This window comes from Amia ocellicauda, chromosome 2 (assembly GCF_036373705.1).
Source record: "Amia ocellicauda isolate fAmiCal2 chromosome 2, fAmiCal2.hap1, whole genome shotgun sequence".
Taxonomy (NCBI): domain Eukaryota; kingdom Metazoa; phylum Chordata; class Actinopteri; order Amiiformes; family Amiidae; genus Amia; species Amia ocellicauda.
Window position 1 is genome coordinate 9,922,080 of NC_089851.1, and position 23,126 is coordinate 9,945,205.

Below are 23,126 nucleotides of genomic sequence, written 5' to 3' on the forward strand. Positions count from 1 at the left end.
ACGTCAGGCACAGATAATTGAAGTTCTCATTCCTGTTTTTTTGTAGCCTGTATTCTTAAGTGTGCATTCACAAAAATACGATATATATATATATATATATATATATATATATATATATATATATATATATATATAAAATGTGTAGGCTAAAGCAAATTAAATACAAACTGTTTGTTTTACATTTGTTTTCACAATTATCATTATTAATCAAAGTAATGACTTCCAAGTAGAAAATGAATATAAGGCTTACAATTATTAACATAAAAGTACACATTCAAAATAATACATTTAATATATATGAACCTCCATCATGCTCTTTACCTTATTATATCTTACAAGTGTTGAATTCCATCGGAATGCTGTGAATTCTTATGAATGTCGGCTACACTTTGGAGAGAAAGTATAACGAATAATCCTTAAAATGAGTTTATCTGCTCTTTAATTGACTAAATTAGTGATTGATAAAACAATGACAAGTACTGGCTCCGCACACCAGTTTTAAATATGCCAGCCATAAAATAAAATATGAAAAAAAAACACAGCTAGTTTACTACCAGATGAGATTGTCTACCAGATGAGAACATATCTATTGCGACTTTAAGATAACGTGATAACCGACCTGCTGTGAACTGAAGTGATATAAAATGTAATCATGAAACCACATTGTATTAAATTAGGTCTTACTGGTCTCTCTGGTGTTTTGTTTAATTTGTGTATTTTTCATTATTTAATTTGTTTTAATTATATAAGTAAATGTAGAAGTAAATGTGAAGACCAGAGGGAAACGAGGAGGAGGCTGACAGCACTGGCAGAGGTCAGCCGGGTCCGCACTGGAGGTTAAACCAGTTCTCCGGGTTGAGTTTGGAGAGCAACTCGGGGATCCTCTTGACTGGCGCTGTGCGAGTGGATGCTGTAGGCGGAGCAGCCAGGCGGTTGGCGAAATTAGCAATCCAAAAAAGCACATGGCGCCACCGAGACGACACAGACAGAGACTGACACTCAATTATCCCCCAAACAACCCCATGCAAAACACACAGCCGTCTGATCGATATCAAACCCAGCCCGATCTCCTCTGATATGTTGATTGCTTTGTTAGTGTACTGTCTGCAGCCTTGGGAAGAAGAAGGACCTTCTCCAGATTGTCTAAAGCGAAGAAGAAACCACAGCAAATAAAAATAACTCAAGAGATTCTCTGATACTTGAACAGAAACACATAGCAGGCAACTCCTGGATGTTGCGGATAATTCAGCAGGGAGGGCAAAGCAATTATCATTAATAAGTAATGCTCATATATATATATATATATATATATATATATATATATATATATATATATATATATATATATTCAGTGTATTTAACTATATTTAAGTCACATGCGTTTCACATTTTAACGAAACACTATATTGACATGTTTGCAATATCTCTGCCTCTGGGCGTTTATCTAAGCTAAATAGTTTCTAAAAATGTCGTCCAGTATTATTATTATTATTATTATTATTATTATTATTATTATTATTATTATTATTTAGTAGTAGTAATGGTACTATCTAGGTCTTGAATGATTCATTGTTTTTTAATTGCGTTTATGTGGTGTAGCGCTGAGCAAATCAGTACAGATGCAGATGGTAAAACTATGCAGTATAGATAGATGGTCATCACCAGTGTCAAAAGGTGAAGACAAAAATTCCCCTTAAAGGCACATTTCTGTATGTATGCAAAAATAACTGGATAGGCAGCAATTATTGTAATTGTAGGTAATGACGCCGAGGCGCCAGCTCCAGATCTGCTTTGCATCATCCACCCTAAGGTTTCCTAAATACACCATAGGCCTTATGTCGCTCTTGCAAACGCCTGGCTGCATAATCCTTAATTACATGTAGTCTGCGTCTCTCTCTCTCTCTCTCTCTCTCTCTCTCTCTCTCTCTCTCTCTCTCTCTCTCTCTCTCTCTCTCTCTCTCTCTCTCTCTCTCTCTCTCTCTCTCTCTCTCTCTCTCTCTCTCTCTCTCTCTCTCTCTCTCTCTCTCTCTCTCTCTCTCTCAACAGAAACCTTGGCGCACATGTGAGTGCAGGGCAGAGGGCTGTCAGCTGCTGATAGTACAAACACGAGATCCTTGTCTGGGAGACGACATGTCTTTCCTCCCACAATGATCTCTCCGGTCTTTATCAGCTGGGCCTCCTTCATGTTGCTCTTATGAAACAATCCTCTGCAATCAATGTATGTTGGCTAACGTTATACACTTTCTTTATAGAAGGCAGACGCATCACAATTCTAATTATTATTTTCAGCACAATTCGTACAATTTAATCTTGACTATTATAATATTGTGACCAATACGGCCACACACCGTAGTTTATGACACTACTACATGCCATGGCTATAAGAGCTGTCATTTGCTCAATCATATTGCAAGTTTTGCAATTTAATGTTGCCATCTGGTGGCCTCATAAGGTATACCATTCATACTTACACTACCGTTGGAAATATGAAACACAAGACAGAAAGGAACAATGATAATTTATTAACCATATACATAGAAAATGCAACAAGGTACACGTTGTAGGATTAGCAAATTGCAGCCTATGAGAGCTGAATAGTGAATATACAGGTATCACACCAAGCTTAGTGTATATACAGCTATAATTGTCACCAAAAAAGGATATTCTGCTGACAATAAGGCAACAAAGCATGACTTTTAAATCATTATATATTGTTTCACTCATGCGGTTCTGTTCAAATTCTGCTCTTCAGAAAATGTGAAAACACATTTTCTAGCATGGAGGTTGTATTTCCAGAACAATATAAATTAATTCATATAATCCATTTCTAATTTTCACTCCGGTAAATTCAGTTTCATTTCCATTTACTTCTCCCTTTTAACATGCCTGTCTCAAAAACCCAAAACAAACAACAACAAAACAAAAGCCCTCTCTATGCAGATTCACAGATTAAGAAAAGTAGAAAATGCTGTGAAACTGGATTCATTTTAAATTCAATGCTTTAAACAGGGCTTTTTAAAAAGGTGCGAGCAGGACACTAGCCTAAGAGGAGCCTGGGCTGTTAAATGCCCTCTAATTGCTTTGTGCTGCCAAAGAGACACTTTCACAAACCAATTCTGAATACAGCACCCCCAGTGAGACAACCCTTTGTTTAGGATGTAAACGATCAATTCTCCACAGGCTTGTCAAATAACTGCTAATGGAGACACTACACCTGAGACAGAAGCCCCTGACGAGACACGCATTGATCATTCTCCCACACAGACTAGACTGGGTGGTGGCATGTCCACCTGAACCCTCCACCCACACACTACAAGGACATTTCACATGTCCTTATAATAAAAGCAGGAATTGAAGCCTTCCTCTTTTTTTATTGGGAACAATCAACTTCCATGTTATTTATTGCTGTACTGACAAATGATGATGGAAACTGACACAATGGTGCCCCTTGCTGGTCAATTAGAATATGCAGTCATGCATCTGCAGCTTGCTGATGGAGAATATACTTATATTTAAATAATATGCAGTGTTTCTCGATTTCCATCCTACAATACCACAGCAGTCAAGGTTTTTCTTCCCACAGACACACATTTTTCATACTGCAAAAAAAAAAATGGTTTTACAAGAAGTGTAACAAAATACACATCAGGCTTCTTTAATTTTGATTATTATGATGAAATTGGCTTATTACAGAAGGAAACAGGGATCTGAGAATGTAATATAATTCATGGTAGTTCATTCATATCTCAAGTTAAATGAATGTACAGCAGAAACAAGTGAGGTATTCCTGAGTGCAAATACACTAACAGATTGCTACTGAGGAGGACCAATAAACAAGAGGACAAAAGTTAAGCCATCTTTGAACCCTGAACCATGGTTATAGGCGTGATGGAGACCAAAAATCATACTGGGTCACACCGCATCACAGATCTACAGGTAGATCTTACATATCTGTCTTTCAAAAATCTTTCACATACATTACATTAAAATTATTCAGATTATTCACACCACAGTAATTTGTTTAAAGCAATCTCCTTTGGCTCTGAAATCCCCAGGAAGGCACATGCTTTTTTCTTTCAATGGCTGGAGGAGGGATTCATGATGAGAACCTCTCTAGCCTCTCCAAGTTATAGATGAGAACCATTGTCATGAGTTAATAACACAAATATTATATTTGGTTGAGCTTTGATGTGCTTTGGATAGTTATCCTATTGTACTATGTACTATAAAAATACTATTTTTGTTTCCTATTTGCCCCTTCAGGGCAGACATCTATAAAAGTCTGTCACAGCCCTCAAACTAACATAACTGCATCAAATGGTTCTCTTGGAACTGCTTTACCCTGATGATACCCAAATGTCCACTCTTACATTTAACTTCCCAAACTTTTTTCCAGCTAGTTTGTGGTTTAAACTTTCTGCAAATGAATGCTACATTGTCTTCTAAGGTTTGAAACACACTGAATCTTTGATAATGCTATTATCACTGTATCAAAACTGTAGTTGAATGAGTAATGATTTTCAGGTAATAAATATTTTTTAATCAATGTATACATACAAAATTGTTACATTATACATACAAAATAATTATAATTTTACTTCTGTGGCTGTGTTAACGTTGCCATGTTAGAGCACAATATTGCAACTAATCAAAGTGCAATCAAACCACAGATCACTTAGTTACATCTTTAAACAATCACTACCATTATGGTTGCAAAATGACTCATTATGTGCCAAGTCTCAAAATCAAAGTACCTTACAACTCTGTACAAGCGAGTATATTTTTAATAAACATCAGACCAAGAAAAAGCTCAACTGAAATGATAAAGCAGCTGTGTGAACTGCTTTTATATTCATAAGGCAACTCCTAAAAGACAATTGAATACATTGTAACATTGAATATCAAACACCTGAAATGGTATTTATGAGATCAGGGAGATTTCATATAGCCATGTTTAAGTGTTTAATAAAAAACAAAAACCTTTTCAGAGGAAAAAGTTTAATTTTTTTTTTTTTTTTTAATATAAAGTTCAATTTCACTTCCATCATGTACAGTATTTGTAAAGAATTAATCCAAAACAAAAATATATTGATATATACAGACTGCAAATTAATTCACAGCATTCAAGAAAAAAAAAAAAAATTCTAGCACATTGAGGGATCCCCCCCAAAACAGCAGAATCTTCTCCACTCTGGCACTCCAGGCAGGACCTCCAGCATCTCCGGGCCTCCAGCAGTCTCCTTCAGGGCAGCCGGACCCTGAACTCACCGTATTTTATGTTCATACAAGAGCTGTAGCAGCCTATTTATTTTATTTAAAACAAATGAAGTAGTGAAAATAAGGTATTGCTCAACTGAAGGCATGGTTTCCAAACTAAAAAGAGCTTTTGAGATCAAATACACAAGCTCTGGAGTACTTGTGTGTTTAAACAGGAAAAATCGGAAAATGCAAAGGCTGAATGCTATAAAGCTTTTTTTTTTTTTTTTTTTTAAGAAACTGTTCCTTTAGGATTATAAAACATCAGCCGACACTTTGCAGTAGCTTTAGCGCTACCCCTTTCAAAAAGTGTTAGAAATGCATTTATTTTTTTATTAAACCTTGTACAACTTTTCATTTTGTTTTAGCATTTTACCAATTTATGAGAATTGCCACACAGGCTATGAAAAACAAGTAGACTATTTCCCCCATCATCACTAATCTATGGTTTCTGATGCCACAATTTTATTTATATATCAGGTTCATTAGTTAATACAGAGGGACATTAACTCAGTCTGAAAAAAGGCATTCTGACAATAAGGGGTACACAAATGTGAAAACTTTGAAATACATTTGCCATGTCAACTGAAGATCTTATCACAAGGGAAAGTGAAAGTCCATTTGCCAGGAAGGGCCTTTCTGATGCAACTTCATTAAAAAACAAAACATAAAAAGGCAAATGAATCCTGTGGTAGCATAGTTTTTATTTTTTATATACTTTAGGAAACAATATACAAAGCTGAGCTCTTCCACCATTTCTGAACAGTGGTACGCTCCAGTTACACAGACTTGCGCGTTGTGATGGTGGAGAACAGCGGTCAGCACCGGACTTGCACAGTTCGCTACAACACATACAAACACCCAGTCGAAAGGAAAGTCCTCGCAGGACAAGAAAGCCAAGACAACACAAAGGGCGATCACAGGAGAGAGGTCCAGCTCATCCTTGTTGAATTTCCTTCTCCTTTAAAAAAATAAAATTCAGTACAGTATCTTAGAAAACAAAACAAAAACAAGAGGGTGGGGAGTGCAAGGTAAAGATTTTCAACAAGGATGGCTCAGATTGAAATATTCCCTGGGCATTCCCGCTTCCAATAAGCAGTAGCTAAATAAAATGAACAACAACCAGTGCTCTTTTTTTCCTTTTTTTTTTTTTTTTTTTTTTAGCATGTTTATTACAATACATACATTTCACATTTGACCTTGTCTTCTCAATGCCCCAACCCTGCCAAGTGGGCTTCTATCACCCGGGCTGCATTTCAGTGCCCTAAACGTGTCCCAGAAGCACTTTCATTCCCTCCTTACAGGGTGCAAATGAAAAGATGTAGCAATAATTTATGTATACAAGATATTGGATATAGTAGTAATCACTGCAACTTTTAATACAATTTCTTTAAGAACTGTACACCGGAATGAAAAAATCGGGGTTGAGCCAAGGTACCTTGAAAACAACCTCAAAGTGTTAAAATGTACAGTTAAAAAAAAAAAAAAAAAAAAAAAAAAAAAGCAGCTGAAAAACAAAAACAAATGGGGCATAAAAAACTAAAAACTGCCCTGCAATGGAGCCGGTTGATGTAGCGCTGTTCTACACAGGGTGGTTGGAATTAGATCTCTTATGGTTGTGTTCTTTGACCAAACTGTTCCAAGGTGCTGCAGCTTTAATTGCACACCATCAGGCACTGGTATTAAATCTATGTAATACAGGATCACTGGATGATAAAAACAGACCCTTGAACCATTGCATCGAGACATGCCAAGCCTTCTAAAGGAGAGGCTTCCATCATTGAGCCATCTATTTGTGCTCAAACCCTTTTACATCTTGCTCAAACAAAAGGTTAAATAATAATCCTCCTTACCTTAATAAAATCAAACCAACCAGACTTTTCATTAATTTACATCTCGCCACCATTCCATGCAGATATAAAGCATGCTCGAGGCAATGGTTCACCGATCTATTAACAAAAGCTAAAGTTTGCAGACAAGTTAACATGTAAAAGGCTAGGTACTTAGCCACCTCAGCATCGATTAGTTTGGATGTGAAAGCTCCAATAAGCATGGCTTCCCATGGCTTCACTCTACAAAACATATTTACAACATGAATACATCTACAAGAAATCTACATTTCAAGAGTTTTACAAACCATACCTTGTATCACCCTTCAAATCATTTCCCCCTCCCCTGCCTTACTTTCCTTGCCCAGCCCAACGGTCCAAAGCCTACCGAACTGCAGCTCAAAAGTGTTAAGACTGGGCACAGAATAACAGTTCTTGGACTCCACCCATGTGCAATTTTCCTCAAGTTCTCAAACCATAAAGGAATTCTGATTCTTCAACTTTTCAAGTTCTTTAATTTGTTGTCTCAAAAATAGTATCCTGGAGAGAAAAGCAAAAAAACTTATGAGAGAAAAGCATACATCAAACCATATAAACTATAGAAGCGAAAACTGAAAGCACATGCAAAAGAGTTGGGTAGCATTACAATTCAGATTAAAAAGCAGACCATTAATGACATGTAATTCAGTACAATATTTTCATAACAGTATTGGAAAGTACAGGATTTAAGATAGTAGTGGGTGTCCACTCCTAAAGCATTTTGTTCAAATTTAACATGGGACACCATTTGACCAATAGTTCTTGTAGTTCTGGTCATAAACAGTTACTTCTGGAAACCATTGTCAAATTTATATTATGGTACAGAACACAAAAAGGCTCTTCATGGGAAACAGCAGAGTGAATTGCCAAAGAATGTGCTACACAACGGGTTCACTTCAAACCTTACATGTAGCATAGAAAATCATGATCTGTGCACCTGCATAACTTAATATGGAATGGCAGCTACAGAAAAGACTACACCATTATAAAAAATATAAACCTGCTAAATTTAAAAATCATACCTGGCTTAGTGAGATTTGTTTGTATTCTTTGGGCTGATCAGCACGCATAAAACTTGGAAATAATGGTCACCTTTTTCACACACTGAGCGTTCACTTTTAATGTATACTTTTAGGAATGCTAATAAAAATCAAGCTGAACAATGCAATTTATCGTTTGAACCAATAGATTCAACTTGAGTATCCTGAAGCCTTAAACATATTGCATTTCACCAAATTCCCAAATCCTTTATGAAAACTATAAAGAAGAGAGTCTTACCGTTGCTCACGCAATGTTGCCTGAATTTCACATACTCGAACTAGAGATCTTAAATTTTTTAGCTCAGTACAAATTTCCGACATATAGATGCTCCCCATGTTGTGGGCTTCTTCACGTAATCGCGATGCCTGCAAGAGTCATTAGGCACACATTAGTCCATCCAGTTCATAATCTAATTTCACTTTTCATGAAAAGTACAAAAAATAAAATAAAGGACAATCAGAAGCACTACTGTACCTGTTTCTCTGCATGGTCTGCAGGCCACCCTTGAACATGTTTGATGAGATTTTCATTGAAGTGTGCTGCTAGCGTGGGTGTGAAGGTGCACGTGGGCCTGGCAGACGCACTCTGTGGTACAGACTGTGTACCTGAAGATGCACTGCTGCTAGAGATGTGATTTGGACCTGGTGAAGGACTCCTCTGACTGCTGTGGAGAGAGGGGACAGGAGGGAAATCAAAACCAAGAAATCAAAGTAAAAACCTAACCCTTCAGCTTGCATGAACACCTGCTTCACTTTCCCTGGTATAACCACATGCATCACCATGACATGCTCAATTTGCCCGATATAAATGGTAATGAATTTCACAGACCGACTTGGGGAAAAAAATTCTTACAGTTATAAGAAATCAACTCCTTAGACTTGGTTCTGGGAAGACTTTTTGTTTTAAACCTATTTCAGGATGAGAGAGGGAGACTGACACATAAAAGGATACTGTAAAATTAACTATGGTTGGTATGAAAGTAAACTAAACTTGCAGTGCAGTTCTAAAATGTACCAGAAGATGGTGGTACAACAAATAAGATCAAATCAGACAAAATCAAACAAAATCCTGAAACCAGGTTAAAAAAAAAGGCATGCATACTAGAAGGAAGCTTTATTTACAGTTAATTTTAAAGGAGATTTGCACAATGTTTTGATGTAATATTGCCACAATATTGTCATGAGCCAGATGTCGATTAATTTCTGTAAAATTCACACAGATAAGGAAAAAAGATTTGGGAATGAGTCCAACATATAGAAATCAAAAAAAGCTTTTAACTTCTACGCAAGCAACAAGCAGGTTGTATTACCTTGACCTCTGAAGACTGCGAGGAGAGGCGGGTTCATGCCCATGTTGCTTATCAGCAGGAACAGGCTGCTGAGGTATTGGCTGTTGAACTGGTCCTTGTTTCACTACCGGCGTACTAACCTGAAACCATACAAGACAACAATGTTGAAATATGTCTAGTCTTCCTGATGGCTTTAGCCCCCCATTTTAAAGTGGAAAGTCTTCCTTGTTGACATTGGCTTTATTCTGGGGACAATTTTAAGAAACAAAGCTCATGATACCCTTCAGTATCCTCTCAAATGTCCACTTATATACAACTATCCTCACAGCGAGTTAACAATGGCTGAAATAAGTTTAGTGCCTAGAAGATCAGAAGAAAAGGAAAGTACTTGAGGGCCTGTCCAATGGGTCCAGGGCAAGCTAAATACTGATGAGATTTACTACAAGGGAGAAGAAAAATCACGGCATGGAACAAGTTACCCACAATTCTTTGTTTCACATTTAGAGAACTGGGCTGCGTCCCAAATCGCACACTTGCTCCCTACGCCGTTCGATTAATGTACGCTTCGCGTGACGTTGTATTGACGTCACAGTGTGCACTTGAGTGAGCGAGGGTGTAGGGTGAAGCTAAAAACGTTCAATGGGACACACTTCAGCGTCGGCATTCAGCGCCTTTCTGCCTTTGCCCGAAAAAGTACCTACGCAGTCTTTTCTTGTCATCGGTCTCTGTATTTCATTAAAATATTGAAATACATAGTTTGCTCATTTTATAGGATACTACTTCAGTAATTAATTGATAGGTGCTGAAAAGTTTTTGGCTGAACTTTTTAATCGTACATTTAAATCACAATTATATAATACATTATCTATATTATAATTTCCTGAATGCATAATTTAACAATTTCTACAACTGTCTAGCTAGCATTACATTTATATACAGCCACAGCTGCCATATTTTCCCAATTGACTCGTCTCCACCTTTAATGCAAGGAGTTCTGGGACTTCAGTGCTAAAACACTTCCGCATAAGTGTACTCTTTTGTACACTCCGCCGAAGGGAGCATTGAAGGGCTCAAAAAGCTCGATTAGGCTCCTTCACTCGATCCCTGAGGGATTGGGACAGCCCTTAAGATGGCCACTGTAGTACTTCCACCATGCAAGGGAAGGGAACAAGGAAGCAAGTGTGCAATTTGGGATGCAGCCCTGGTATGAGAGAATAAGGAGAAAACTTCAAAGTGAAAGAAATTGCCTAATGTGGAAATCAATAGCTTACCTTTGGCTGTGACGATACTGGCGGTGTGTTTATCAGGGGTTTTATTGGAACTGTATTTGTCTGTGGCGTGCTTATTCTAGGAGATACATATGATCTTGGTGATGAGGCGTCTGACGTTAAGGACATTGGGGACTGATTAGACTGCTGGGCTGTTATACACATTCAGAAAGGAAACAAAAGAAGAGAAAGTTGAGCACACAACTTTTCAAATATAAACTTGACAGACCATTTTTATGACCACCTGTGGTCCAAATCAAAAACTTTAACAAATAGATTAGAAAAGTGGCTTTCAGCAGTTTATATGAATTTCAAAAGAAAGCATTTGTTTCTTGAACACCATGACAAGAATATAAACAAATCAAGTAGTGGACATGCCCTTGCAGGTAAATTTACTTTATTAATAGAAAGGGTTAGTTTGTTAAGTAGCAGTTAGCTGCAGCAGCCTTGAAAATTGTCTTTTATAGGCTTAGTATATAATTATCATACAATTACAAAATATACACTTAATACCTTAATACTTCAATTTTCTAGAAAAAGAAACACTGAAGCAATAACCTGCTGGACCCTTTCAACCATTAAAACACCAGACATTGATCATCTCATTGAAGAAAGTGCCAAACCATGGAAGGGTACAAAAGCACTGTCTACATCAGAGGTCTTTTACATGTGTTGTGGTGTAAAACATTTCATCAGACCGAGGAAATTGCTGCATTGGTGAATATACATTTTAGTTTTATAATAGCCTTCAGAAACTCAATTTAAAACTAGTAAATCTTGCACACATCCTATTGAACTGCTGAAATCTACAGAAAGACTAGTTCACGAACTAAACCTTAACTTTGAACAATTTCAATTGCAGCCATACCTTGTGTAGACAGCTGAGCAGCTTGGGAAAGCAAAGTAGTGATGTTGAAAGCAGATGGTCCAGCTGTGAGAATCTTATGAAGCATAGACTGTAATGAAGCTTGTGTGACAGCAGCTGTAAGAACTAAAGGGGGGAAAAACAAAACACAGAAACAAGAGATGCATGAAGTAGATTTTTGCCTTCACAAGTCAAGCAGCGTTCTACATTAAGAGTTATTAGTTCAGATTATGGACTTAAAACCGGATCCATCGCAAACTAAAAATATTTTCAAATACTGTGGACTCTTATTTGAGCATCTCGATTTTAAATGTGATACTGGCATATTCACCAGTTTTCTTCAGTTTCATATAGAGTTGTATTTTGTTAATCTGTAAAAAGATAACAATGAGAGGCATTGGAGAAATACACTAAAAATCAAGAAAATTTTTTTTTTAAATACTTTCCCTATAATACGGTGTATACACACGTAAACTGTGGGATACAAAAGAAAAAAAACAAAAAAAAAACTATTACATTAAACTACACTAAAACAAGGCAACCGTATGTAAGAACGAACATCGATGCATGCCTCTTTTTCCCTGCATGGCTCAAAAGACAGAAGTGCAATACAGCATGGGAACAACCATGCCAAACTGACCATGGTGTTGGACAGGAAAACACTGCTTGGAAAGAATGCAATCTATTAGATTATATGAAGAGCCGTAACTTAAGAATTAACTTATTTTAAAAGTATATTTAAAAGGCAGTAGGAACTATACTAAATTCACACTGGCATGCATCAAAGCCTAGCCTTAAAAGTCCTGCAAGTGTCCTTTAATCCAATTGTGTAATATTAAAACTACAATATATGCTATTCTACAGTCTTCGCTTTGCATCTTTCCCCAAATACAAATGTTTGCAGGGTCTCTTTTGTAAATACTAGCACAGTAGGTTCTAGTTTTGTTTTTCTCCAAACATTTTAATATCTAGTAAACTTTGAACATTGGGGAGATTACAACCTCAAAATGAACACATGAAAGTCTTAAGGTATACTAATTTGAATCAGATTTCAATGATACTCCAATAAGTTACAACAAAAAAATAATTGCACTGCAAGAGTGTTGATCAATACGGGATGAAATTGATACAACAGGCCTGATAAATCTTGAAAATGGGGTCAAGAAGAATTTCTCCAGCTTCTCAACAGGTGAAAGTTCCCCAGTTTTACTTATTCTCCTTTCATAGCCCCCTAGAAGTCATGTAAAGGTGGTTTGGGTTGTGCAGTACAATCTTGAGCTTTGATTTTAAATTAGACTTCAACCTGATACATGACCATTCAACAGTTTTACCTCCCTAGGAGAGGGAAATTTAGGACTACCCAGCAGAAAAGCACTGTACCTTAGAGGTTTCAGCCCACCAGACCCCTTAATGAACTGAGCTCTCCTTTTCAAGTAATGTACGCATTTTCAATTAAACTCCATCTGCACATCTCTGGGATATGATTAAGGTTTCTAGACTGTTTCACAAGACTTAAAAGACCCACGAAGGTAACACTCACTAGTTCTCCTTACAATGAAGTTAACAAGTTGAAAAATCTTTCCACCATTTATGACTGCTGGAGAAAATTGAGATTTCATCCAACATTCCTAACTTCCATAAAAAAGGTACATTTCATACTAGTTTCCATGATAATGCTTCCATTACATTTATTATAAATATGAAGGAACCATGTATGTAAAATAGTTCATCCTACATGGGCATATGACGGTAGCAAAACCAAGTCTCAGACTGCAAGTGTCCCATTTCAAAGACTAATATCTTTGTCGTCACTACAGGTTCTACATAATTTCTATGCAAATATTTTAAGGAGCTGCTAAAAATCTTGTCAAACAAAGGTTCTATACATTTGCAAGTCAACACAAACAGTACTGAATGTTCCCATAACCACAAATCTACTTTATACACACTGAGATGGACAACAATTACACAAATCTGAGAATCTAGCAAGGCCTTTTGTGGAAATAATCCTATATCAAGAACAGTCCTGTAGATGTACATCAATCCTATGCGAGCCTCACACTGATAAATACACCCAAGGAGTTGTTAAAGGTAGCATGCTTGAGAGAAGGGACAGTTTCCAGAGCACAATGCAGGAGCTGCAGGTGGAAAGGAAAGCAAGTAGCAGAGCATCAGGCAGAGTCAGAGATGGCAGAACGGCTGCAGTGCACCAAACAGTCAGATACCAATTCCTCTGAACCCCTTTCAGTGCCCCCTACCAACTGAGGACAATTTTAGCAGATTACAAATGCCACACCTTAATACTGGAACATAAGGCTGGTGGTGACCAAGTGACCCGTCAAGCTTTTAAAATGGTCCTTCATACCAGCAGCATGAATTCCCCGCTTAGCTGGTATGAAAGACTGCAATGGTTCTAATTGAAAAGCTTTCACAGTGCACTTTATTCCTTCCCATCGCTGTCAAGGGGGAAACATTTAAAAATGCAGATGTCCATTTAAAGCCTATTACTCAATTCTGAATAAAGACATGAAAGACCTATACAAGTCAAAATACCATTCGATTCAATAAATGCTTCTGTGTTGGGAGTCCCCCAAGGGGTCGTTTTCTCAGATGACCAGCTTAAATTACATGTTTTTGTTTTACTTTTGGTGACAATTATCTGCTTTACATTCAACTTGTTTTTATCTTGGTTAAACTTTAACCATTTAATTTTAACAGCCGAGATAGCAACATACTCTAACAGTAGAACTACTCCAAGTCATTTAAGCCTATAACATGCAAATTATTATATAACTTGCAAACAATGTCACCAATGCAGCATAATTGAGACAGACCCACAACAATCTTAAATCAAGGAATGTGTTGACAAAGCGTTCAGAAGCCTTTATATAAAATGTTTTAGTGGTGCCCCATTCAATTAGATTAAATTTATACCATTAAAAATTAGGTAGTACAAAAACATCACATCACTGAGCGCTGCTTAAACTGGAACCTGATACACTAAACAGACAAAAACAAAGTCTATGATTCTGAAACAGAGGACACATTGAAGAGTTTTTGAACTTTGAAAGATGCCAATAAAGAACATTTCTCCTTCGTACATTGGAAATCCATCAAGATTTCACTGCATACTATGAGCATGGTTTTGATATTTAAAAAAAAAAAAACTCACTTGTTAAAGTCCACATCCATACCCAAAACAAACTTACAAGTGTGCAAAAAAAATAAACGTTAAATTTCCTTAGAGATTACTGAAAACAATAAACTAACTGTAAAAGGGTGGTCTATGTACATTCTTTTCTGGCCGGCTACAGAAAAGGGAGATAAAAATCTACATTCCAATTAAGGCTGTCTCATTGAAAAAAAGTAAAGAGGTGACCACATAGGGTGCATTTCTAACTTAATTGTAATAAGTGAAATATCAGATAGACATTTGAATAAATAATAAATTAGTTGACATTTACAGCTCAGCTTTTTAAAACCGCTTTGGATGCACCAAACTCATTTTCACATTCCTGCGGTTTATCAAGTGTTAATGCAAACACTAATGTTTATTTTTTGGTTCAGGGGGAGGAGAGTGCAGGACATGACTGATTTAAAGAAGCTGAAAACTAAACTAAGCCCCATGTCTCAAATCAAGCTCTTCTGGATTCACCTCCTGAGTTCCAAAAGGTTCATTTCCCATTCAAGCACATAGTGCGGCATCAAAATATAATCCAGCAGTATTTGTTAGGGGTCAATCCTTGTAATAACCAATTACAGACATTGAGATGAGACATTATACCAGTCTGAAATTAGAACACAAATAAACCACAAGTCTTACCTTCATTTATTTTGGACATGTCCACATTGGCATTATTGATTTGCAGTGTGGCCTGAAGTGCTGGTAGGAGCTGTCTCAGGAGGTTTGGGTCCTGAAGCAAAGGAGGAGCTGGGGACTGGGGGACTGGAGAGACTGGGACCGTGGAGGCGGTTGAAGCCTGCGTCCCTGAGGGGTTCAGGCCTGAACTGGAGGAGGAGGAGGAGGACTGAGAAGTACAGGAATGGGAAGTAGGCTTGTCTGAAGAGGAAGATTCTGTGGATAGAGTAGAAAATAGTGAACATTAAAACCTCACTTGGTTTCAGTTAATGTGTGCAGATTCATAATTGGACTAGTGGTGTGTTGCAGTTAATCTATTTGCAATATATTTGATTAGTTGATCAAACTTATGCATGTCATTTAATGGCACCCTTACTAGAGATTCTGTAATAACTACAGTATTCATTTGTTTACTCTGTTTTTTCTCCATCCAAATAGCAAGTATTAACATCTCAAAAACATGACAATTTACATTTGAATTATGTATATAAAAATCTGAATTGTCAGTAAAAGCAGCTTCAACAGGTTATAATTTAAAGTGCATGTTTCAGTCATGGCGTTTATGGACAAATTAATGCATTTATTAAACCAGTCCTTAATGTTTTTGAGGGAAACCCAGATCTGCTGTATTTAACTCATTCTAACTAAATCGTGTTTGCCTTCACACTGATAGTATCTGTGGTGCTGTTGTACAACAGACATGCACAACCTTCACGGGATGAAAGCCTGAAATGGGGCGTCAGCCAGTGGAAACTGGGCATTAGGCCCCCATTGGGGTCCAGGGGCAAGGCCCATAAAGAACTTTTAGCTATTTCATGGGTGTATCTTTCACTTCATGTACATACATACATGAACGCAACAAAGTCAGGCGGGATCAACACCACACTTTTTTTTTAAACATTGGATTTGCGTGTACAAACAACCCATGAGGGATAATAAATCAGCTACACGTCTGAAAACTCAAGTCTGATATAAACTATTTCAGGTTGCTCTGCAAAAGAAGGCCGATAGAAAATATTCCACACATTGCTTGAGGCAGCATTGACATTCTCCTTCTCATTGTGCCATTTTCACATTTTCAATGCATTAGAATAGCAACATGTAAATACTTTGTTCTCATTAAGTGTAAAATGTGCATGAGCACAAGTCATGAATACAATAATTTGAATACCAAAACTATTATAAATCAAATTATCTAAATAAAGCTCTAAAGTATACCATCCACACGAGTAAAATAATCACAAACAAAAGCAATGCTTTGGATTTCACACCATACAATGCATCTACTGCCTGTAATTCCATCACATAATGCGAAGCAAGTTCTCAGTTTGTGCTGTTGTATACATACTATGGTAGGTTATTCAACAGTATTAAAGGCTGATGCTCATTCTTCAAATACATCTACAACTCCATTATATTCAATTGTATTTCCAAGTGCTTGTAATACATTAGAGACATTAAATACATCAATGATCAGGTACTTGAACAACTAAACTGAGCAAAGTTAGTAGCTAGAGCAGTGTGCATGCCTTGGATGGGCCCAAAGATCTAATGCAGAATTGCATGGAGATCAATGTCAGGTTTGGCTTGATAATCACATACAGATACTAAGATTTCTGCTGGGTCATTAATTAAGATTCAGTGCATTTGTTACATTTGTTATGCTGGTGTTAGTAGTTCCAGACACCAGGGCATCACAAACTAATCTGCAACCAACCACTACCATAGAAAAAGTATAATGCACAAAGCAGAATTTAAGTAAAGTTAACGATTTTATTAATTTCAAAATGGAACAATTTTGGTTAAAAATATTAAAAGCAAGTATTTGTGTAAGTCAAAGTCTCAAAGGACACATTTTAAATTCCCATGCACAGGAATTCATATAAAAATTTCCAATTATCCACTATGATCCATGCTACATTTCCAATGTACCAAAAATGCAGTTATACATTTTTCTTTACATTCTAAAACTAAACTGATCTATAACCTGTGATTACATTTCCAACTCCAATACATTTCTTTCCTAAAAGGAAACTAATGCATATTTTGGAAAGCTGAATTCACCACAGTTTCTAACAATCTGTTAACAGCATATTCCTTTACTAGTGTTCAGGATATTGCATGTACTAACAAACAGATTGTCCCTGACAGTTAAAGTCCATAATTCAAACTATTAGTTTCCTTAAGCTAAACGAGATAAGTATTGTTCAACATTACTTTAACCGTTCACGAAGATAATTAGATTGGTATTAACTTCTAATACATTACATAGATTTACAAAATAGATTTTAAAATGGTTCATGGTATATAAATAAACAAGGTTAAAACTCAAGGGGTCAAGTGGCTCAGACACTGTCACACACCACACTCACGTGTATTGAAAAGGACAGCAAAGGTTCTCCCCTGGAACTTTCTATAGCCAATGGGCGGATGGAAGCTTCCAGACAGCAAAACATTGTAGCCGGAAACACTTTCAAAGGCACATCCCAAACTCTGTTGCTCCTCCCATAGTCCTTTATATTGTTAATTTGAATCTTCCAAAACAGATGGAGCTTTTTCAAAAAGCTAACTATGAATGGACATGTAACATACAACATACGCCACCATTTAGAGATACATATTTAAAACTTATAACTATTGGATTACAAATACAGACCAGACTAGTAATTAAATCAGAACTCTGGAAATCAAAAAATTATGTTTAAGAAAAAACAGCAGTCTTTATAAATGTCCACTCATTAAATGGAAAACTGCAATATTAAGTTTGTAGAAATAACTTGACTGGAAAGTATAGAATTGCCTAAACATTCAAACTCCAACTTAATTTCACACTCACCAAGTAACAAAGCTCTTCATATTCTACCATTTAATGCATTTCGCACATCCTTAAGGAGAATCCTTTTCATTAAATCAATATGCAAATATCCTTTTAATTAGATTACAACATGTGCTTGAGAAATCTGAAGGATCTTCCATGACACACATGCCATAACCTAAAAGGCTATTGAATTCACAGTCAAGTGCATTCCCAGATTCAGTTTGAAGTATAATTTAAAAGACTGGTTAATATCAATCAAACTAATTACGCCTGTGAGAATTTCTAAACTCATGACTTTCACATTCAGTCAATGGATAAATTGGGGGTGGAAATAAACAAAAACACCTTAATGAATGCAGCATAACAGTTAACATAAGCCATATTAATTAATTGGCAACCATCATGTGACATAAATAACCTTTGAAAATAGTAAGAAACAAATGTAAATGAAAGATGTATGGTGTACCGAACCCTACTGCACTTATGCCATTACATTTTATTAGATCAAATGTGGGATCCCTGTCACTTTTCTTTTACCATATTTGTTGTAGAAGGGATAAGCACTACCTATAAAGTCAACAAAACGAAAGATCTCATAGCAATCAAATGCAAAACAACGAACTGTGAAAGTCTGTATAAAGTCTGCTGGTCGCACTGAAGCGAAGCGAGTCATGGCGTATAAGTGATCCTACAGCCACAGGAGTCCGTCTGATTTAAACTATACCATTGACTTCTATGAGGCAGTTCCAAACTTAATGTACTTCAAAACTTGACTGCACTGTACTCATGTGTGCATATGTGCAACAGATTCCAGTACAAATCTGCCCAAAGCAATTTGATTTTCGATCTGGAAGAGAGGTATGCATCATACTTATACACTATAACAGATGCATAAAACCATGATTTTACCATCGGGACCTGTCCTTTAAGGTACAGGACAGGAAATCCATTGATAAATCAGGTACATGGCCATTTTTAGTCTCAGATTTTTGGTAAACAGTTCTTTAGCATGCATCAACAAATCAGTTTGGTGCAATCTCATCCTTGACTAATTAGGCCAGCAACATTAAAATTGTAAATGCACAAGATATCCCATCAGCACCCTGTCATTTCCAAATTAAAGAATGCTATTTGTATAAGCCCTACAGATTTCTGTTCTGTTCCAAACTGATGCATTAAGAAAATGCTGCCATTTTATGAAATGTAAAAAAAGTTTCCCCTCAAGGCAGCTTCTGCAAGTAATTCAGATGACTGCCATGCACACATCCCTAGCACAGAAAATTATGTAGAATTAAAAAAAAAAAAAAAAACTCAAAATCAGAAAAACAAATGCAATCAGTTCAGAAAAGTGTCCATGGTGTACAAAAACAAGTGAAATCACATGTTCCTTAAACAGTTCTTCTATTTCCTTGGCCTTGATTAAAACTGGAGAACAAACATGAGCCACAGTTACTGTAGAACATTTGGGCCCTTTCATACCTAGCTCATTTAGGTGGAAGCAGTTTAGGATTTCACCTGCTATCTAAGATGAAGCCAATCTACTGCAATTAGATTCAGATCTGAAAATCTCAAGCAAAATACAGTTCCTCACCAAGCAAGTTGGAAGTCTGCATTCAAAGTGGTTACCACAACAGAATGCATACTCAATCTGATTGTATACATGTGTGCACTTGACCAAAATTTATTTTCATTGATGGCCAGACAATGAATGTAAAAATGTGGAGGGTTCTCCCCGTGGCAGGCTTGCACTATTAAAACTGAACATTTGGTTTATTCATCGTTTGCTGGGACATGTCAGCACAGAAACTGGTTTATAGATATTGCGGAGGAACAACCTTTCAGTACTGCAGTAAGTTTGTTGAACACAATGCTACCAAGTACAGTAAAGACTGCAAATAATTTTAGTGATTTGGTTTGTTGCATTGTGAATTTCAACAGGATTGCTTCCACATGCTTTCAGAGGGAAACATTTCAGTTCCACCTCAAATCAAAACTAGCATCCAAAGAAATGGACTAGGATTCCACTGAACAGGTAAATACTGATGGTAACACCAGCCAAAACTAAGGAAGCTTTGCGTTTAATAACCATGTGCGAATTATACTCCAATTATACACAGTGTGAAGCATCCTCTACAAAAACCAACTAGATGTAAAAGGCCACCAAATGTAGTTGACAATCCCAACAAAGAGCTCAGATTGTTAAATTGATTTGGAGTTTGGTGAGGGGGATTATCATATGAATAAAACGTAATCAAATGACCAATACATTTAAATCAAAACCTGCATGCAGATAAACTACTTTGAAAAGGTTACAAAGAGGACAGTCAAAGAAATCCTTATAATGCAATTAGAAACAAGCTACCAAATGTCGTAATTAATGTTTGAGCAAAAAGTACAAAACTAATACAGCTTAAAAAGAGAAATCCAATAAGTAAGGGCTGGTATAAAAATCAAGTAAATAACTTATTATGCCCAAATATGAACTATTTGAAATATCCTATATTATACATACCTCGGTTTTCAGTGTTCAGAACTGGGGTTGATATGGCGAGTGTTGGCAGCTTCGATAAAGTAGTACCTCCATTTGCAGCAAAGGATTTTTTTGGCTGATGGCCAGGTTGAGTAAAAGCATTAGAAGGAACAGCGCTTGAGGCAGCAGCTGCGGGGTGAACCACGGTTTTGCCGGTATGCTGTACTGGAGCAGCACTATTGTGAGTCTCTACTCTGGGCAGTCTGTAGTCTCTGTCACTGTGTCTGCTTGTCTGGGACAAAATACTCTGAGGGTGCGCATTACTGGCCTCACTGGAATGCTTCTCTTCCACTTTAGTTCACATTCAAAGTGACGTTGCATTGAAAATAAAGGGGAAACGTTATGATTAGGATGATATTGAAGTACCGATGGCGTAGAAAAAGCAACATGCCACCTACTGCTGAATCTTTTCTCTCTACTAAATGGAAGTTTATATTTAAGGTTATAATCGCTTTGCTGGACACTTGAGATGTATAGCCTTTTTTGGAGACACTGAAAGAAATCCTACTTGCTACACTCGCAGAGACGTGCAAAATGTGTCTGCCATCAAGAACCAGAAGTAGTATGTGTTACTAAGCAACAACTGTAAAAATTCAAAAGGACTACACATCCCATACAGTATTTCACAAAGGCAAAGCATTTCCTTCCACATGTGCAGACCTCCATAAGGTACTTACTTGCACTGGAAAAGCCACTAGCAGCCGTTGCTTGCATCGCCTCTCGTCTGTAATCCCTGTCTTTGGGGAAACTGTTGACAACTGCCTGCTTACTGGCTTCCTTCTGTCTCTGCTCTCTGAAAAGTAAAAATAATGTTTACAGACATGATAATGACCTTATACCATTTTTTTTTTAAATGCACAATTGTTAACATTATCAAATACCTTTCCAGCCACTCTTTAGGTTTCTCCCACTGTGATACCTCCGTTCTGCAGTTGTAATAGTATTTCTTCCCAGAAGAGCTAATATGTTCAGACCAATCGTCTGCAGGTTCATAAGGCTGTTAAGGGAGGAAAGGAATATGCACATTGGTTAAAAAAAAGTTTTAATTACATTTTAAAACAGTGATCGTCACTTCTACTACTTCATGCATCTCAAGCATAAAAATCTAAAGTAAAATTAATGATCTGATCTGCAGAAAAATATGGGTAGGAAAAAGGAAAATTTTGTATAGGCTAGGCTTATATGGCATTTAGTCTTGCTTGTTACAGGCTGTCTGTGATTAGACTCCTCTTGCCATCAAACATCTCTGGAGTTCCCTCAAATTGAGGTAAATTCAGGAAGATGCACTTAATATGGTCCTGTAGCAAAAGGTCAAGCCAAGATGGTAAAAAGGAGAGAAGGCAGCATATTCAGTAGTTAATTAGATGTATTGCCAACCCAGCACTCATAAAATTACTAAGAATCCAGTAGTGCTACTCCGTTTCCCAAACAGCAATTGTTTCCCAAATATTTTGTTTGCAACTGTAAATATGGGACAAAATAAAAAGTAGAACTAAAACTGAAAATGAATTGAGTCAGTACTCTACTGCATGGCCATCTTCAGTCTCAGTTTTTTGGTAAACAGTTCTTTAGCATGCATCAGCTAATGATCAGTTTGGTGCAATCTCATCCTTGACTAATGAGGCCAGCCAACTAGAAATCTAATTTAAAATCTACAGAAAATTGTTAAACTACTACAAGTCCCCCAAAAAAACAAAAAACACTGCATTATACTACTTAACACCTGATCTCAGGTTAAACAAAAACTAAAAACTAAAAGTTTTGGAAGCCTTTCAACCCCACATCTTTACAATCTACAAAAAAAAAAAAAAAATTCATATCAACTTCCGCCATGGTGTCCTGTCTTTCAACAATGCTTTATGGGTCAAAGATTTACAGTCTCGGCTACACCACAGAAGCTCTATATCCGGTGAAGATTACTGTGCAAAAAGAAAGTCTGCGTAGGCTGCATACCATGAAGTTAGACAAAAGAGGTTTAATTCTGAAGGAAGTGAAGGTTAAACCTGAAGCACAAAAACTTTTTGCTCACAAATGAGAATCTCCTCTGCAGCATCTGTAGACTTTTAGGACATGAACTACCAGAGAGCTAGGAATGAGCAGTTTTATGCACACAGCCTTTACATCAAAAGAATGACAAATCAGCAGCTATCTATATATATAACACATACCCATGTATATGATATATACACACATGTATGTAGGCTATATAAATAAAAACATGTATATATTTATATATATGGACAATGATATTGGAGAAGATATTAGAGGATTGTATCAAACTTAGAAATATCAGCATTTCTCTGATAATGCACAATACATTCTCATACTATTGG

General features: G+C 36.7%; 1 protein-coding gene across 3 annotated transcripts in view; it reads right to left on the reverse strand.

Annotated features, from left to right (window-relative positions):
• Positions 1–5,940: 5,940 nt before the first annotated feature.
• waca (WW domain containing adaptor with coiled-coil a) overlaps positions 5,941–23,126 on the reverse strand; it is a 29,388-nt gene continuing 12,202 nt past the window's right edge. For 2 of the 3 annotated variants that reach the window (XM_066717826.1, XM_066717820.1), the window contains exons 5-14: positions 21,675–21,790; positions 21,471–21,586; positions 20,776–21,084; positions 15,410–15,661; positions 11,590–11,712; positions 10,725–10,873; positions 9,475–9,593; positions 8,640–8,829; positions 8,403–8,530; positions 5,941–7,625 (exon numbers count right to left, since the gene is read on the reverse strand). In XM_066717826.1, the coding sequence (XP_066573923.1) occupies positions 7,556–7,625; positions 8,403–8,530; positions 8,640–8,829; positions 9,475–9,593; positions 10,725–10,873; positions 11,590–11,712; positions 15,410–15,661; positions 20,776–21,084; positions 21,471–21,586; positions 21,675–21,790 (1,572 nt within the window). In that variant the 3' untranslated portion in view covers positions 5,941–7,555. The remainder of the gene's footprint in view (positions 7,626–8,402; positions 8,531–8,639; positions 8,830–9,474; positions 9,594–10,724; positions 10,874–11,589; positions 11,713–15,409; positions 15,662–20,775; positions 21,085–21,470; positions 21,587–21,674; positions 21,791–23,126) is intronic. The other variant, XM_066717832.1, reaches the window with a different exon arrangement.